Here is a 20458-nt window from a genome sequence, read left to right on the forward strand (position 1 = left end):
ACCTCTGGTGTGATAATCTCGTAAATTATAGTTTTAAGCAGAGAGTTGTTTGCTTTCGGGTCTAAGAGAAGTAATTTTCTAAAACTATAAACATAATTTAGTATAATTGAAGAATCGATTAAGATTCCACTCCCTGGTCGCAAGCAATTCGTTTAGACGCGGGGCAAATGAGAATTTAAGCAGAATAATGGCACTTAGTGTAATGGTACACGCAGCCGTGCAGTAGCCTACTCCTTTAAAAAGACAAACGCACGAGGAATATGAAAATATGACGTGACGTCAGGCGTCGTCTTTAAATATTGATCTCGAGCGCTTGACTGCCGCAAAGCCGCTCTTGAGAACTTCAGAAAGACACAAACATGAGCTGAACGGTGACCGGGCGAGCGATGCGCGGCTTCGCGTTGGGAACTTGGAAGCAAAATGTGCCTTTTAGACCTGGAATATGCGATTTCCAAACCGGATTACATTTAGTAAGATGCTGTGTCACATTACCAGGTCTAACAAAGGAATTACTTTAAACATTGTCAACACTATATCAGCACAGAATCAAGTCAAGTCAAGTTGCTGGAGTCCAGATATATGAGGTGATTTCACGTAGCCTACAAAAGTGACGCGACGTCGAAACTAAAGGGCAGTGGAATTACATTTGTTTTTTTTGCTAATTTGGAAACTTTACCTTGTTCTTCTCAGACTTCCTGTCATCTTATGTGTCCGCTCGGAAATATTAACTATCATTTTCCCAAATGAGATGTAAGTTCGCGCAGTCGGAGTTGATGGGGAGCTCGAGACAACCAGCAAATCTCACAGAGAAACTTACGGGGAAAAACATGCCTTGTTTTCATCCATGGAGACATGGCATATAGGTTCCTGTCCAGCCGAATCGTGCCATCCTCAAACAGATTAAGCAGAAGATTTATTTTTATATTCACTATATCTTTGTGTTTCATGTATCTATGCTACAGCATCCTCTTCTGCTCCGGTACAATCATGCCTAGCCAGAGATTGGAGGATCACCGCTGCGTCCATCTGAAGAACATGGGAAGTAAAAAACTTTTACAGAAGTCACATTATTGCACTATATCAGCGAAAGCGAGAGTTCTCTCGGATGAGACGAGGGCTGTGGGTCTCTTGAACCTTACTGGCAACCAAAGCAAGCATTCAGCCTTCCAGAAAACACAAGATGTGGTAGATCACAAGCAGAGTAATAACAGTAATTCGCCAAAATACGGGAATAAGAAGTTGCCCAATGCACTTATAGTTGGCGTTAAGAAAGGAGGCACCAGGGCAGTTCTGGAGTTCATCCGGATTCATCCAGATGTTCGAGCTCTTGGGACCGAACCACATTTCTTTGATAGAAATTATGACAAAGGATTGGAATGGTACAGGTAAGTTTTTTTCTGGCTTTTTGCATTGGCATTCTAGTTAGTAAATTCAATAACCTAAGGCAATTGTATAATACCAAAAAAAAAAAATGTTTTACAAATGTCTTTATTAAATGAACGCAATATCACACAAGTGATGCTGTACTGAAAATTGGCAGCAGGTAATCACAGCCATGCGAATATTCAATACTACAGCACAATTGCAAGAATTATATTAGTATTAGGCCTACTAGTTATAATGAAGTCAATATTGAGTAACTTGCAGTTCAAACAAAAAAATAAAAATAATTAAAAAAATCGCAAGTTAGTAGGCTATGTTTATTTTCCACCAATGAAAATACTTCCAACTTCCAAAAGTCAAGCATCAAGCTTTACTGTATGTGTCATCAAGCAGTGCACTGACTAAAAGCCAGAATGGATTTGATAATATATGATTATCCATTATACCACAGATTTATCTTCCCTTCTCAAAAATCTCTTTACAATCAGCATGAAACAGAAGTTGCAGTGTTCTCTTCTTCCCTATTTTTACGTACTGTATATCTGAGTAAAATGGCTTCTCGAACAAGAAAAAAATTAGGGGAGGGCTTGATTTTGTCTTTTGGGAATTGATTGAATGATTTGTTATTGCTATGATCTCATATGAGTGACAGGTTGTCCCGCCCTCCCTCCAGTAGACACATCATCAGAGAAGAGAAGAGATGTTGTTGCAAGACGGAGAAGTTATTTTGATTAAAGATTACAAGAGCACATAAAATAGAAAAAAATAATAATGATGATGTGCATGTATAAATCATAATAAATACTGAAATATTCCATAAAAAAAAATGTATTTAAAATTTTTGATTTCATGGTGACTTTAATCACTCCAGCTCACTATGGGTTTTACATTCAGTTACTAGTGAGGGAAACCTGATCGTGGAGAGAGATAATATATATATTATCTTATATATAATTAATTTTTTTTACTAAACCAGCTCCATTTTCTCTGATGCTGTTTACAAGAAAAAGACGGGGAAAATCCCAAAAACCTTTTTTGTTCTAGGCAAACTCTAGTCAATCAAGTTACCCATAAAATGATGTGCTCAGTAAAACTACCCAGTATTCTGAACATGACAAAAGTTGTACAAATTATTTGTGATACTGTGCGTGCATAAACAAATATTCAATATTAAATTGTTTATATTAGGTTTTGGTTTAAAAAGGAAAGTTATTCCTTGGATAGCAGCCATCATGGTCCAATATAATAAATATAAACAAACAAAAAAACTAATTTAATCAAATAATATTAATAGAACAGTCAAAATGTCAATTTTAAGCAAAACATTCTTCAAAATTGCACACATTTGAAAAAGAAAAAGAACTGCCTAATGGGTGAAATGTCATAAAGGTAATATCAGCAGAGTGCAAAAATGATGAAAACTGCCTTTTTTTGTGGTGGCAGTAAGACAAGAGCTGAAAACTCGAACTGCTGACAAGGAGATGTTAGCAGTAAGTCATACCGAGAGAGCAGGAATGATAGCGTTTTGGCCAGAGACCCAGAGCGGAATGACACAGAGTGATTGCAGTGTTCGGTTTCAGGGGGAAAATATGCAGATAAAGGCCAATGGATCTCTTTCAAGAGTAAACCTTCCATAAACCCTGCCAGAGAAAGGCATGGATCATATTGATCAGTGGGCAGATTAAAATCAACTCCTTCCTTTCCTTCTTCCCTTTCTACTGATGGGCTGCCATTCAAATACCCATCGGGGAGCCGTTCGACTGTGCAAGAAGTCGGTGTCGATTCTGTGTGGCGTGTAGGGCCGTGATGCAGGGGTCTCTGGGAGACAATATCAGCCCTCCCTGTTTCAGAACGGCATCTGCCTGCAGCACAGCTTCAGTTATTACACACACACATCACATCCCAGCTCAGACAGGACAGAGAGGACTCCCCATGGGTCATGTCCAAACGTGAGGTGGAAAAGACATAGAAGCCAACAGTACATACTTGTGTGAGAGCAGCCCTTCAGCCATTAGCAGGTGTTGCTGCTTGTTCAGTCTGCTCGTTGTCTGGAAACCACCATAAAACACACTTCTCCTCTATTTACGTTCGTTCAGGGGCAACTCCACTCACCCACAGTCTTCTGGGCTTAAATCAATTGAAGCAGATGTGTTTGTGAGATGTGCGGATCGATGCTAGTCCCTTGTATTTGGACATGGGGAGATGCGGGATTCAAAGATGTCGTCATTTACAACATTATTACCGGTAATCTACAGCCACAGCAATCGGTCATGGGTGCGTTCACGATCAAATTTTTGGGTGAGCTATCCCTTTAAGTTTTATCAATACATTTAATTAGAATAATAAGACACTGTAGGGCTGTTAGCAAATGAAATCATTATCAACAAAATTTCCACTGCAGAGGAAACACAGAAACTGCATCTGAAGTGGCATCTAGATGTATTTAGACTGTTTAAAGGGTTAGTTCACCCAAAAATGAAAATTCTGTCATTAATTACTCACCCTCATGTCGTTCCAAACCCGTAAGACTTCCGTTCATCTTCGGAGCACAAATGAAGATCTTTTTGATGAAATCTGAGAGATTTCTGTACTCTCCATTGACAGCTACGCAACTACCACTTTGACACTTCAAAAAGTTCATAAAGTGATCGTAAAACTTTTTTTTTTATTTTATATACATTAATATAACACGTTGTGAAAAATGCAATGATACTTTTAAATATGAAACTAAACCACCAGTAGGCGGCGGCAAGTGACTGTCTTAAGTCATTGAGTCATTCATTCAACTGATTTGTTGAAATGGCTGAATGGGTCAATGTGTCATTAGCCCCTTTAACACAATCCTGGTAAATTACCGTAAAATTTCCAGAATGAAATTCACTGAAATTCACATGCTATTCACAGAAGCAACGGCGTTCTGCCTTTTTACCAGTAAAAGACCATTCACACATCAGCAGCAAAATACCGGTAAATTCTGTGATGTCAGCCATCGGAAATGATCTTTTAACGCCACGCCGTTGTTTTCATTCACCCGTATGAGGAGAAGCGCTTTAGTTTCACTATCTGTTCAATTTGACAACATTTTTTGATGTCTGAGTGAAAGGCATAATGGGTAATCAAACAGAATGCATTGTTACCCTTAAAAACACGAGATGCACATAATAGTAAGTAACCAACTGCAGCACTGATGAATGGACAAATTGAAAAAGTTGCAAGACAGTTAAAAATGATAATTTAGCGCAGATATTTAAATAGAAAAACTTTTAAAAAGCGTACTGTAAACAGTGCTGAGTAATCACGTCATCTTCATAAGTCTTTATTATTGGCCAAAAGCAGACTTCTTTCGTCATCGAGTTTTGACTTCGTACCTGCAAATACCAGTAATCTTCATTCCATATTCACACAGAGCACTCTACCAGTGGTAATGTTACAACTTCCCTTACTGGTAAATTGCCTGAACCAATTTATCGGTATTTTTTAAAAGGTCCTGTTCACACATGATCTGTTACCACTAATTTACTGGTAAATTAGCACTTCTAAGAATTGACCCAATTCTTTCAAAAACAGTGAAACATTCTGTAATGAAACTCCACTGTGTGTTGCTCGGATGCACAACAGTTATGCTCTGGCTTTGTTTGGAGCTATGTTCATTGGCGAAATAGAGCAAAGTAGTCAATATTGTGTCTAAAATGCAAGTCATTTAATATTAACTACTTGTTTGTTGAACTGTTGTATAAAATCAATGTCACATTTGCAACCGTGCTGATATTTGGGAAAACAGCACTTATTGGTCATGTGGTGATGTAATATATGTAATATATTGATAGTTCATCCATGAAAGTCTATTTGTGCTCTGATAGGTCGTTTCAACGTAACGTACACAATCCAATCAAATTCACGTATACATTACCACTTCCCTTTATAATCATGACGTATCCAAATAAATTCACTAACTCTGCGCATTATGCATATTCTTATGCTTGCCCTTCACCTCCCCAGCACCACCTGCTTAGATCTGGTACAGGGGTCTTCCTCTGTCTAGCAGCAGAAGCTTGTTTCCATTAATTTCATGATCTGCGCATTTAGCAGAAGCAAGTTGTACTTGCTCTGCAGCAGCAGTAACCTTAGCACCTTCGGCAGTGTAGCAGATCTAGTCCAATTATGTTTTGTTATTGATGTTTTAAAAAATGATACTTGTCTGGTCGGGAAAGTAAGATTCTCTTTCACTTGCCGCTTCAAAAAATAATTTATCCTGCCAAGCGGACAAGCGTTAATCTCAAGCATATATATATATATACATATACACATACAGTGCCATGCCTATAAAATAGGCCTCTTATTCTCACACTAAGACACTGAAATAGTCCCCCTAATCCTCACTGAAAGCCATTTTATTTTAGCCACTGACTTCTTGCAATGAGAGGACCAATAAGGGCTGCAATAAAGGGCAGAAGTAATGAGAAAGATGAATTGGCTGATTAAGTCAAAAGTTTCTTATAAAGCCCTTTAATAATGTGTTTTAGAGTCTTGTTTTTCATTTTACTTCAGTCTTTGTCTTGACAGGGCCCATTCATTAAATTCACGTAGCGTTGTTGAGATTACCCCTGGGCTTTTACTAAAAGTTGTCCTAGATGGAGCAACAAAGTCCTTGCTTGAAATAATAAGATCTCTTCTTTTACCTTAAAAAAGTGCAAGCAAGGTTCCTGGACAATTTCATAAATGAGTTTTGTGTGCTCTACCACTCCTCCGAAGCCTACGAGAGACTTGTAATACATATGTGGATGCTCATTACTTTATTTTTAGAATGGACAAGGATCCTTATGGCCTCATTTGTTGTAGGCAAACCTGTTTTCCCATTATGAGTGGACACTTGTGAGCCTGCTGATGTAGGTTTCATATTCATTGGGTTCATCAAATCAAACAAATATTCTGCACTACACACCATCTAAACTTAAAAGGGCATCTGAATTCTATTGATTTTACTATGGTTGGAAGTTCTTCAAGCAGATTCCCTAAGAAATCCTCAGATTGTACGAGACGTCTTTTAACATTTGCTGGAGCCAAGAAATTCCTCCTGGTCCTCCATTAATTGGCTCGAAAGGGAAAGGAGCATTCAGAAAGGTTGACAAGGACAGAAAGTTGGACAGAGCTTATTTAACTGGGAAAACCGCACATTTCTCCATGCACATGAGAGACCTTTCTATTCCCCTGCATCACTAACGGGAATGGCTAATCCCAGTATGGTTCAGAGAGTTGTAGATCTTCCTGTTGCATTAATTACCTACACACGTCTTTCTTGGATGTGCCCCAGAGAACGGCAAGCTACCGAGATGTTTTGATTTGGTGATTTTAGTGTAAATTACTCATTAGACATGAGTGCCACTAGCAAGAGCGGCGAGTAAATATGAGCTACTCCGAGAAAGTGCGTCTACTGATGGGAGTCCATTATGGGACTGGCTAGATTAAGGATGAATGTTGAATGCTCCGAGTCACTCTAGAGACAAACCACAGAACCGCTGAGGAGCTGAAGGTGAGGGCTCGGATTCACTTAGAATACTTGAAGAGAAGCAGTCATCATATATTATCATACATTATGGCATTCCACTGGCCCTCTGCTGTGCAAATTAAATTGTGCATATACCTGGCCTATAAAATGCATTCACCCCTTTAGAATTTAGCACATTTTATTGAGTTACTCTGAAATGCATTGCCAGGCAATTTACTAAATAAATTTAAAAAACGTGGAACTAAATGAAATTCATGAAAATCTTTCCCTTGTAAATCACCCCTAAAGTTTTCTTCTATGCACAATAACATCAGCTGAGGTGTTTCAAGTACTGTAAAAACACATATGCGTGTTGGAGAATGTGCTTCAATGTAGTACATTTGTAGGAAAATTGTACACCATAAAGACCACTTCATACACTTCAAGTTGAAATATTTTGTTGGAAAAATAAAGCCCCATGAACCTTTAACACTATAGGGCTGTGTTTCGTTATAACCAAGCATTGCATATTAGAACAAGTTCCCTACAGTGAAGTGCAGGTTTTCATGCTTGAATGTTCCAAAAATACATTATGTTTCACATATTCTACATTGTTGCAGCACCTCTCTTCTCAGACTGTCAGTAACGCTATGTTTAGTTCCTGTCTCTGTGAAGCCACTCCTTCTGAAAAGCATGATGTGCTCTGATTGGTCGGCTGGATTAGTGTGTCGTGATTGGTCAACCGCTATGAGCGTGAGCAATGATGCTCAAAATTCAGCTTTGCCATCACAGGAATAATTTATTTATATAGAGATATTAAGAATAAAATGGCAAAATTTCACAGTATTAATGTTTACTGTATTTTTTATCAAATAAATGCAGCCTTGGTGAGGATAAAGGCCCGATATACTCATGGCAATGTTCTTTTTCGTTCTTAGTTTAGGGGTAAAACGACCATATTAAACATGAAAAACAGTGTCAGTACAACTGCATTTTTCTACTATTTTTCTACTCTCCAGTGTGTTCATTTTTTCACTCACAGACGTCTGACCAAGACGTCAACTGCACAAGCCAAAGTAACCAGAATTTAGATTTTCATGTGAAATAAGGCGGACCTACCTAGCCAGAGCAAGCTGTTTCGAACTCCCAAAACGAACTCCAAACGAAGTTCGTTTCTAGTCTGATTTTGTTCGAAATTACATCACATCAGTTCGTTCTTTGATTTCGCTTGAAGTATATCAACTTTAACTTTTTAAGCACTCCACGGTCATCTGGTAGGGGGGGAGGGGTTGCTACTATATTTAATAACCGTTTCAAATGTCGCTTGTTAGCAGTACAGGATTATTCTAGTTTTGAGTTGCAACTGGTTAACGTAGATTTAAACTGTCCAGTTATTTGTGCTCTTATATATAGACCCCCGAAATACAACAAACTGTTTATTCAAGTATTCTCTGAGTTTTTAACCACAGTCGTGCCGAGTTTTGAGAGGATTTTAATACTTGGTGATTTTAACTTGCATATCTGTTGCCCTAATCAGCCCATGGTAAAAGACTTTTTACATCTTATTGAGTCATTTAATTTCACCCAGTTTGTCTCAAGTCCTACTCATAAACTTGGTCATACTTTGGATTTGATTTTATCTCTGGGTGTTCCTGTCTTGAATATAGATATTGAGGATGCCTGTTTTTCTGACCATAATCCAGTTATTTTTAATATTTCAGTTTTTAGTTCATCGTTAAATTGTAAGCCTTTAGGTCGGTATGTCCGTTCTATAAAACCTTCAACTGCTAGTGAGTTTTCAAATGCTTATACTACATTATCTTCAGTATTGCGTACCCCAGGGTCCCTATCTTTTGGTCTGGGTTTAAATGATATAGTGCCAATGTTCAATTCCATCTGTAATGAAATTATGGACATGTGTACTCCTTTCAAAATCATAGGTGTAAAATCCAAACCACAGCCATGGCTTAATAATGATACTCGTTGCCTCCGACAAGTGTGGAGGAAAGCAGAGAGGCAATGGAAGAAAGATAAGTTGCAGGTGTCTTATGATATACTGAAGGATGCTATGATTAAATATCAGAAGGCTGCTAAAACTGCAAAGATAAAATACTTCTCTGATCTTATTAAAAAGATTCCAAATAATCCTAAAGTGTTATTCAAGACAATAGACTCAGTTTTAAATCCTGACAAAACAACAAGCCTTGATATTACCCAGATAACATGTGATAACTTTTTAGAGTATTTCATTAACAAAATTGATGCTCTTACAGCTAGTATTACATCTTCAGTCCTCATCCTTGATTATGTCATTCCACCCTCATTAGTACATTATTTAAGTGATTTTAAACCAATCTCACTTCCTGATTTGGTGGACTTAGTCTGCTATTTTTGATATGTTCCAATCGGGATTTAGGGCTCAACACAGCACAGAGTCAGCCCTTCTCAGAGTATCAAATGACTTGTTTTTGGCTGTCGACTCAGGAAAGTGTGCAGTTTTAGTTTTAATTGATTTGACTGCTGCATTTGATACTATAGTGCATGCTATACTGTTGGAGCGTCTAAAAGAGTGGGCAGGGATTCAAGGAAAAGCTTTAAATTGGTTCAGCTCATATCTATCTGGGAGAACTTATTCTGTGGAATTAGGAAATTTTTCATCTCCTTCTGCTCTATTGAAGTGTGGGGTTCCACAAGGATCGATATTGGGTCCAGTCTTGTTTTCTATTTACATGCTTCCATTGGCTGAGATTTGTAAGAAACATAATGTATATTATCATCTTTATGCCGATGATACTCAGCTTTATTTACCTATAAAAATGGGGGATAATTCAGCTTTGCAGTCTCTATTTGACTGTTTTAATGATATTAAGGAGTGGATGTCAGCTAATTTTATCCACTTGAATGAATCAAAGACTGAAGTGATAGTGTTTGGCCCTCCGAGTTCTTCCAAACATTTAATTAATCAATTAGGCCTTTTTAAATCGAAGGTACATAATCAAGCTAGGAGTCTTGGAGTTCTTTTTGATGCCGAGTTAAAGGGGACATATCATGCCAAATGCACTTTTTTAGCCCTTAAATGCATTTTGTTGTATATTTTGAGTGTTTAGAAGTACAGAAAATATGAAATTATTCTCTTCAGGTGCTTCGTTGATATCTTTATATTCTGTTTTGGTCATATTTTTCAACCTGTTCCGATTTTTCTGTTCTCTATGACGTTTTTTGAACTATTACGTCACAGTATTTGCAGCGGAACTGCCAAATAAGGACATTGACTTCCGGCCCACCACTTCGAGCAATCCGCCATTTTTATTTCTCGCTGCAATTTTGTAGTCCAAGCTAAAGGATGCAGAAGTTACGAGAGGGTAAGTTAAAATGTTCGGTTGTTGGATGTAGTAACCCACACGCTTCATTACACCGTTTAATGTAGATGAACTGCTGCGCTTGTTACAGGACGCATGTTTAACTGAAAGAATGAGCAGAGAGAGAGACCCGGTCGTGCGAGCGTGCTCACTCTCTCTCTTCAGAGCCAGGCGAAAGTGTAAACAAGACATCACCGTCTCCAAACTAGACGCTGTCTTGCTCTCTCTCCCTCGCACATATTAATCAAAATAAATCGACACGGTGGTAAAAGGTCGGAAGACCAAAGTTTCATGTGTAAATACAGTACACACCATTGCGATACATCCATATGAAGACGTTGTTCTACAGGTTCGTCGTCTTCATTTTCATCTCGCTCCTGCTCCGACTCTGGCTCAAACATGTAAGGCTGGCTGGACAAGTCTTCCGTTCTTGACATTTTGTTAATAACGTGTGAATAAAAAGTTTCTGTGCCGCTAGATAATCGTATCTCTGCTATCAAACTACAAAAATGGCCGAACGGGGTGGAGTTGAACCGCTGCAACATAGAGAGGGGGCGGGGTATGAAGTGTCTCAGTTGTATTTAAAGAGACCGCACCAAAATGAGTTGCTCTCAGACGCACATCAGAAAAGGGATAGAAAAGGGGCCTGTGGAGCTATAATAATGAGGAATTCAGACCCAAGAATTGCAGTTCCACTTTATATAGACTACAAATGTATGATTTATATGTAAAAAGGAACAATTTAAAAGCATGATATGTCTCCTTTAAAGTTTGATAAGCATATAAATTCAGTGGTTAGAGGTGGCTTCTTCCAATTAAGGAATATAGCAAAATCGAAGCCTTTTTTTGTCTTTTAATGATTTGGAAGTTGTTATGCATGCTTTCATTACGTCCAGATTGGATTATTGTAATTCATTGTATTATGGTATTTCTCATGCATCACTTTCACGTCTGCAGTTGGTTCAAAATGCTGCTGCCAGACTTTTAACCGGGACTAGGAAATATGAAAGTATAACACCTGTAGCATCCCTTCCAGTCAAATTTAGGATTAATTATAAGATGTTATTATTTGTTTTTAAGGGCTTAAATGGGATGGCACCAAGTTATATTAGTGAACTCCTTCAGATACATACATCCTCTAGGCCTCTAAGATCTGTACAAAGGTTTCAGCTAACCATTCCTAAGTCTCGACTTAAATCAAAAGGAGACAGGGCCTTTTCTGTTGCAGCTCCTCGTTTATGGAACAGTTTACCCCTCCATGTTAGATCTTGTGCCACCCTTGATGCATTTAAATCTCATTTAAAGACTCATCTCTTCTCTCTTGCATTTGATTGTAATTAATTTGTAAGAGATTGTTTTATACTTTGTTTTATAATCTTAGACTATATGTGTTGGGCTGTATGTAAAGCACTTTGGCCAACGTGCGTTGTTTTTAAATGTGCTATATAAATAAATGTGATTGATTGATTGATTGATATATCAGGGCCTTAAGAGACCACACAACCCTGATGTTTGTAGATTTGTAGATTTCAATTCAATGAATTTAGTAGCATCACTCCATTGGTAGTCGCCGTGTTGATATGCTTTTGCATGAAGTCTAATTGTATCCAGCCTTTGCTATGTTTGCAGGCAACGTTGACAACTGCTGAGATTTCAGATGAAGGCAACCTTTCAAATATTATTCTAATATTTTAATATGGTAGGTTTTCTGTGGAAGCTTCTCAGTTCATAAAGACAGGGGAGATGCAGAATCCAGAAATAATCTGGAGAAAAACGTGCTGCAGTCTGCTGAAATGCTGAAACTTTGGAGATGATTAATCTTCCAGCAGGACAATGACCCAAAAATATACCAAAAATGTAATAGTTATACTGGAGTGACATAAACTAAAAATAAAAAGAGAGAGAGAGAGAGAGAGAAAAGTTCATGCTCTAAAGTGGCCAAAATCAAAGTCACTCCAGATTAATTATATGCATCTGAAAAATTACTTGCTATTCATAAATTGTCCCCATCAAACTTGGAGCATCAGCAGTTTTGTTAAGGTGGGCAGGCATGTTTTGCATCACCTGTCTCAACCGAAGAAAATAACAGCTGGGGTGAGGGAGAGGAATGCTAATGTTAGGGGTGTAACGGATCCTAGTGGGCCAGAATTATCTCAAACTGCCCATCTTGACTAATATCCTCGTAAACGCAGTTGGTTATGTCTTAAATAAACGTAAACAATTGAGAAATTATATTGGATCCGTGCATTAGCTCTTAGAGTGACAGCAGGCTAATAATCATAAATGTTAATCAAACTACAAAAAAATCATTTTAACAAAGTATCATGTAGCTTTAACAAAGATTCATTATTTAAATACACTGAAGACTAAGCAGTGTTATTTTACATTCGATTTTTCACTTTCTGTACCTGAATACTGTTAGACCTTTTTTGGCTGATCTGAAAAATGATCCGATCAGTGACTCAAACACCGCAATATGATCCGAACCTGAGTTTTGTGATCCGCTGCACCCCTAGCTAATGTATTCAATATTTTTTTCTTATTATCTGTAGTTCAGAAAAATGTGTGTATTTTTCCCTTTGACATCATACAGTACTCTGTATCAATGTGGGAAAAAAATCCAAAAGATTGTATAGTACATATGAGCACCAGAGAGAGCTATAGATATCATGCATCACTTTTGGCTCCAGTGCATAAACATAACCATTTCCCATTTTAAAATCAATTCACACGCCAATGCATATTCACAGGTGCACCTTATGGGAGAAGATGGTGGTGGGAGATGGTCTGGAGTGAAGTTATTTGTAGCTACTGTATGGATGCATGACTTTATTGGGAATGGCTACCATGTCTGCCATTGAACGGCATCATCTGTGATGATTACCCTTAAGTAGCTACATCAAGAAAATGAAATAAAATTAAAATAAAATGCTTATGAACACAGTAGTACAGTGTTATTTAAGGCTTCTATTTTAATGCTAATAGACAAGAACATCTATTTTTTGTCTAAAGTGTTAAGTCATTAATGTGACAATTTGCAATTAAATTCCGTTAAGATCACACTTTACTTGTGCTTCAATGGATCACGTATAAGATGAAATGCAGGCATTCTGTGTTTTGCGTTCAGGTGTCCCTCCATCCATTTGCATTTCTGCCACATACTGAGTAAGCCTGCTTCTTATTATTTCATGATAATGTTCCCATTATATCCTGCAGCTTTGCAATGAACCCTTTAAACCAGGAGAGAAAAATATGAAGCATTTTCTTTGTGGGTGAATCAGGCCCATTCCCCGCTGGACAATGAAAGCTTTGGCTCGCCTCACTTTTTCACTTCCACAACCTTCTGAAGTGCGCAGTACTCTGTCTGTGGCTTTGAAATGAATGATAACATATTGTTTTTTGACAATGCCACTGATACAAGGCTGAAATGAATTGGGATAATGAAGCAACAATACCATAACATTTTTCACCAATTCTTTTAATCGTTGACATATGTTTTTTTTGTTTTTTTTTTGTTTTTTTTACAGAACCATCCAACACAGTTCTCGGCTGTGTGAAATTAGAAGCAATTTAAGTAAGGAATAATTTGAATAATAGTTGTTGTGGGTTTTGGTTCTTTTTCTGTTGTAGTAGGCTATATAGACCTTTGAAATAACTGAAATCATTTGGCGTAGTGATATAGAACTGTAATGCGGTCAAGACCTGGCTGGAACTATTTTAACCATGCGTTTGCCTGAAAATAATTGCACACCTGAGAACGTTCGTCAACCAATCAGATTCAAGCATTCAACTGTCCCGTGGTATAAAGTGATTTAAAGTGCTTGTGAGTATGATTGAGAATACAACAATATTTTTAGACATGTGTTGTGTCCCAAATTATGTAATATACACCATGCACTATGTACTCTATAATCTAGTGTATGAACTTTATACGGTTATTCTGCCATCAAGCATCAGAGTCTGATAGCCTCAAAGCTGTGTGTGAGTGTTGAGTGCATGAATTGTCCAAAATTCCAAACTTTGTTTTTTCAGTTAATTAAGTGCATCATTCGGGCATTTGAAATGCATGTGTTCTTTTTGGAATTTTCAGTGTGAACATACTTCTACTACAAAAGAAAAGCATGAAGAATAGTGCATAAGTATGCAAATTGGGACACACCTATAGAATATGATGGTCGTATTTTACTTCAAATGCATGTGATGTTGCGCATATCACGTTGAAATGTGAGCGTTGGACCACCGTGCTCTGAAGTGAAGCCAGTATCCAGGAGACATCACCTCTTTGAGCTCTCCTCCTCCTCCTCTTGGGGATGTATCTGAAGTAAATGAGACCAAAAATACTGTGGCACTGCTGAGATGCAAAAGATGTTTCAGTTCCAACACAAATGAGTTTGGAGATTGACAAGTCTAGGTCCTTTCATCTTTTTATAGTCTCTGTTGAGGAGCTCTTTGAGCAACAACACATGAAGTCTGCCAACGCGCTGTTCTGAATCAAAATACACTCTTTCCCGGCGAGGTGTACGGTAAAGTTAATTTATCATCGTGCAGCAGCCTTGCAGTCTATTTTGGGGTAGTCGATGGTCTAATTGTTCCTGTTATTTCTGGCTAGATCAATAATACCAACAGATTGTTATTGTTTAATTTCATATGTTGAAATTACGGCAAAGACGTTGCATGATGAATCTATGAGGGCAAGTGAGTCATTTGTAAATGCACACTGAACATGTTGTGTTGACAAAGGTATAGCAGCGCTTTAGCTTTTATAAATCATTCATTAGAAGTGAAGGGCTTGAAGATGAATGTCTGGCTTAAATGATAACACATTTTTTAGGTGTCATGTTATAATTCATTCAAGTGCTGCTTTTAGTCGCATTACTACTGCCAGCAATGTCAACCTACACCCACGGTATGATGCATGTGTGGATGGTTCATGGTTAACTCTTAATAGACTTTCTCTGAGGCGAGTTCCTGTTGCTGACTGGTCATTAATGGTCTGAAAATCTGAGCAGTTGAAATATTCATGATCTGTATTACGGTGATGGAAAAATGAAGCCATTTGCTCTTTCCAGGCCAGGAAATGAGGAATATTAGTAATACTGACTAAAATATGTTCATTGCTCAGGGATTATGTGACTTTGTTATTACTGCACATGATGATGTGACTGAAAAACATTTCACAGCTTCTGCAGTTATGGTAAACTAAATAAACACTTTCAATTAACTTTCTCCTGGCAGTGACACAGAGCATGACACCGTGCCATAACCAGATGCAAAATACAATGTAAGGTATTTTTTTCATTTATCTTTGTTTTATCTTTTTGCATGATGGAAGAACATTGTTTTGGTTGTGCTTCAGCTCTGCTTGACTGTGTGGATGAATGTGGTTTTCCTACTGCAAATAAAACATTCACTACTAGGCTTAAGAAGTGTAATCAGTTTATATTGAAAGAATCTCAAGCTAGCTGAAGACATTACTGTAGCTTTAGCCATTAATAATCACAGTACTTCCTGGAAAAGAAATTCCAGCACAGCGCTACAACAACCATAATGAAATAATCCTTCACAATAAATAATGCTTTACAATGAATACTGTTAGAGAGCTACATATAGCAATTTATCTGTTCAATAAAATACCTTACTCACCTGTTGTAGTAAAAACGCCATCTCCACATTGCTTTTACAACATTTCAAATCCCTCAGTTCCAGTGGTGGGCAGTGCATTTCACACCTAGGACTTCAGTGGTGTCCTACCTGAATTAAGAACTTTTATTAGTGTAGCAGCGCACAGACTCTCTATAATTGTTGTGAAATTGCTGTTTTTATTTTGCACCGGCAGTTATATGGTTAATGCGGTGAGTTCAGAAAAGGCCGGGTAGAGAGAAACGAGCGAGTGAGTTCGGCTTGTGCGTTATAGTGTAGCCTACAGTGGTTCTCGCGTTCCTATTATAAGTTCAGAAACGGAGCCTCCCTTGTATTGTCCTTTAATGGTGTGTTCACACCAAACACGAAGTGTATTCGCATCGCGTTACTCGCTCATCTCGTGGGATGTTGTTTTTCGCGTCAATAAAAACATCCCGCGAAAAGGAGTGTCATCATCATCATCAACAACAACACAATTTCTTTCTGCCATAATTTTTCCATCATGTCTGAAACAAATGATATTGCTGCTCTGTACTTGTTGTGGAAGTCCCAAATACGGAGGAAAGCCAAACGCCGACGTGTCTGGTCCACAGCACCATCCAGAGGCGCACTCAACTCGGTGAATTTCACCGTCTTCACGCGAATTTTTTAACTTGCGCGGAAGACGCGATTGAGGCGATTATCGAGCTTTCGCGGCAAACGCGTCGCCCAATTCGCGCCTATTCGTGTCTTTGCATTGACTTTGTATGTAATTCTACTCGCGCAAATAATTAAATTCGCGTTTGGTGTGAACGTTACAATAGTCCCTTGTCAGACGTTACAATAGTTTGAATGTTAAAAAAAAAAAAAAAACCTTTATCATATATTTCCAAGAAAAATTAAGAAGAAATTAATATTCACCACGGGAAAAACAGGGGCAAAAAAAGCATTATACTCACCAAACCTACTGATTATTTTTTACACAAAATCCATCCTAATTTCTTTCCTCAAAAAGACTTAAATTACTCTGTTGTGCAGGTTATCTGTCCCGTCCTATTTCTGGCATACATTTTAATTCGCTTTAGGGCTGAGACTGTCTGCTCGACAGAAACAGTGGACACAGGGACAGTCACTGCAAAACATGACGATGTGTACAGCTGGCCCATGCTCTCACACAGATTTTTGAAGGAAATCAATGAGATCAGGGGGACTTTTGCCTTCAAAATTAGTCATGGCATACATTACAGTCAGTCAGTTGTGTTATTACCCCGACAGATCGAATAGAGTTCTGTGACTCTGCGTTAAGCTGGATGGCTGAATAAGGGATTTTTTTCCGGTACTTTTGAACTTGGGGTCGAGGAGGGAAAGAAACATTAATTTGTGGGTTGAAAAACTATTAATCTACAGGAATATATTTTAGTTTATGCAGTTCGCTACAGATGCGATTAGCTAGCTCAGCCTCTGACTACCAGTAATAGTATGCGCTCTGACCATCCAATCAAAGGACGTGAAAATGCAGACGTTATTGTACGCCTGCTAGACGGCCGATGCAGTCTAATCGAAATCTGATTGGCTGTTTAAATCTTACTGATTATCTGATTGGTTAAAGCAACAGTTTCATTGCCATTCATTTTAAGCTACAGGCGCCCACACTATTGATTCTGAAGGCCTCAAGGCAGATTTCTTTGGCCATGGCAACACATGATGGCTGAAATATAATTGGATAAAAGCTCTTAACATAAACATACACAACTGGAAGCAGCGCAACCAAGAGAAAAGCTATGAAATTAAAAGAATGGACTATTGGGAATAATTTTATACTTATTCATGGAAAAAATATATTAAAGTGCAAGTCAGTGATTCTGATAGTGTTTAGACCAGCAGAGAATGCCTTGCTCTGTCACATTCTCTTTTTGCCAGCAGACTCTCCTCTGTTTGAAGTTTTTTTTTAAGGCGAGACACCTACAGGTGAATAGGGTAAAAATTTTAACTAGCAGATATCACCATGAAACTTTCCCAGTTGATTACCTACATTAAGATGAGAAAAAAATTTATTACAAGTTTTCTGTAATTTAATGTTTAAATATGCAAATTAGGCAATATCTAATTAAATATGCGCTAATTTGTATATATTTTAAAAAACGAAATCTGAGTATTGGATAAAGCCAGATTAAAAATTATTTTTTCATTGTGTTCACATATTAGATGGGGAAAAAATTATAGAGGGATTTATGGATATCTACTTTTGTTATCCTATAAATCAGAATATACTGTCAATAGTCTTAAAAAAATGATTTTCGCCATGTTTTTTGTAATAAAATGTTATATAAATCAGGCTAGGAATAATATATTTACAAATCCCTCTGTAAATGTCTTCATAATATAACTAGGTACAAGACTGGAAAGTTTGGTGTATATAGGTGCTACTGAAGTGGAGATTTCGTACTTGGAGTATGAGAGAAAGGTCATTTTGAGAAAACGGGCTTTAAAGATTTATCATCAGCCAATGAGATTGCGCATTCAGCCCTTTTACTTTCGCGATTGGTTGCTGATAAAAAGGAAATGACCATATTTGGATCCGACAGCATTGTACAGTGAAGAGAGAGCTTTCCAGCCATGCCTGTGATGACAGAGAGCAGACAGAGATCGCGGATCGGCGGGATGATTTACAACGACAACTTTTGTTGAATTTACGCGAAATCTACAGACGCAAACAGACAAAGTGTAATAAAATAAAGACCTAAATGTGTATTTCGGACTTTTTTTCACCACAGTCTGAAAGAAGACATGTTATTGAAGACAAATATCCAAAAATCTCAAAATTGACCAGTAAAAAAAACCCAATGTTTTTGCCTGCCGTGTCTCGCCTTAAACCAGTGATTCCCCTGAAGTTCAAGATTTAGCTGCTCCATGTCAATCTTTTTCACTCGTTATGACAACTAACATCTGCCACTCCCACACTATACACACCACAAAGTAGCTGGAGCAACTTTTCTCTATTTATGGACATGACGAGACACACAGGCGAGTGACGTATGTATGCAATTTCTCGCAAAAAACATCCCGATAGGTCTAAAATATAAACACTTATAATAAGCTTACCATAGTGAACCAGGGTAAGACAAAAACAGGTTTTGGAAGAAGGATTGATGATGTATTGACATTTACATTTTGACCAAAAAAGTTACATAGTGTACCTTTAAATGACAGCACAGTTGGAGAGACAGGAAACTAAGCAAGAGGTACAATACACACTGGATTCGAACTTGCATCCCCATGAGCCATGCACTTCTTTATACATCAGGAAGCACATGCCTTTCTAGTCTCAGTCTCAGACATCAGGCCCACCCTGACCATCTGATGCAATCGCATATCTGATTGGCTGGTACTTTTTGGAGTCAGGGGCTAAGTTCACCTTGAAATTAAGTTGTTTACAAGGTACAGGGTCAATACTGTTAATCTCTTTGAGGAAGAACTAATCACTGAATTTTCCAGCTTAGTAGTGCTAATTTGTTTTTTGCTTGCTTTTTTGTTTGAAACAAATACTGATACGATCCACCTTTATGCAAAAGGACTGATATTTTAATAGATATAGGAAGTAGGTGTGTCCATAATCTGTAATTCTTGGATGGACAAATATTCAGATTACAAGATTATAAACCCCCACCTAAACAGAACATGAAACAAATCTAACTGTGATTGGCTGTTTTATGTTGGTCTCTTCCTATGTAAGTGGGTGGTTTTTAGACGGATAAAGCTGCAAACTGGGCTAGAGCTTATGTTGTAGTCAAATGTCTGGCTATGCGAGACTAATGCTCTACAGTTTCCAGCAACCTTTGTGCTTAACATGTTGGATACATAGACTGTAAAAAAATATGGACGACGCCCCTTCACTCTCTTCCATTGGTGAGAACTGAAGCCGCCAGTGTCCCGATATGGCGCTGACATCTTGGGGCTTGAGTCTGCGCAGTAGCGATTTCGGGACCAGACCTGCGCAGTAGTGAGCAGGAAGTAAAGCCGTGAAATCAACGCTCCGCCCTCACTCTCGCAGAGTGCACTTTTTAAAAAATTGATTGCAGTACGACTAGAGGCTTGTTAAAATAAAGTAAATACAATCTCCTCAGTCCTCCGAAGATCCCGAAAAAAATGTCTGTTGGTGCTTCAGTGACGGGAGAACCTGTCAATCACAGCTGTCAATCATGACGTTACACCACCGTTTTTATAGCATCACGTAACTAACTAAAAACCAACTTATTTTTGAAACAGACACTTGAACTAACATCAGCGTGATAAAAACGACAGCAAATGAAAGAAACCACCTTTGGAAAAAAGATATTTGAAGTGTAATTTAATTGTTTAGTTGGTCTCACGTCCCGTTGAATAACACGGGGAGGCGGGGTTTATGACCTATACTAGGACCAGTCACCGGGGGGGGGGGCGATCGAGACGTTTTGGCTTCACTTTTCAGGGCTTGTGCGGCACGCTTGGTTGGATACTATGCAAATGCTCTGTTCACAATATTCATGTAATAGAATGCTGAAAAATTTGCATAAGAAACAAACTGATACTTTTTTTGACGATAAGCCACATGGATTAAAATCATTGATGCCAA

The 20458-nt window shown here is 38.1% G+C and overlaps 1 protein-coding gene across 1 annotated transcript in view; it reads left to right on the forward strand.

The window, feature by feature from the left end:
- The first annotated feature begins 368 nt into the window (after nt 1-368).
- hs3st2 (heparan sulfate (glucosamine) 3-O-sulfotransferase 2) overlaps nt 369-20458 on the forward strand; it is a 31215-nt gene continuing 11125 nt past the window's right edge. The window contains exon 1 of the mRNA XM_084089618.1: nt 369-1385. Coding sequence (XP_083945744.1) covers nt 853-1385 — 533 coding nt within the window. The 5' untranslated portion in view covers nt 369-852. The remainder of the gene's footprint in view (nt 1386-20458) is intronic.

Source organism: Abramis brama (assembly GCF_963993115.1).
Source record: "Abramis brama genome assembly, chromosome: 1".
Classification (NCBI taxonomy): domain Eukaryota; kingdom Metazoa; phylum Chordata; class Actinopteri; order Cypriniformes; family Leuciscidae; genus Abramis; species Abramis brama.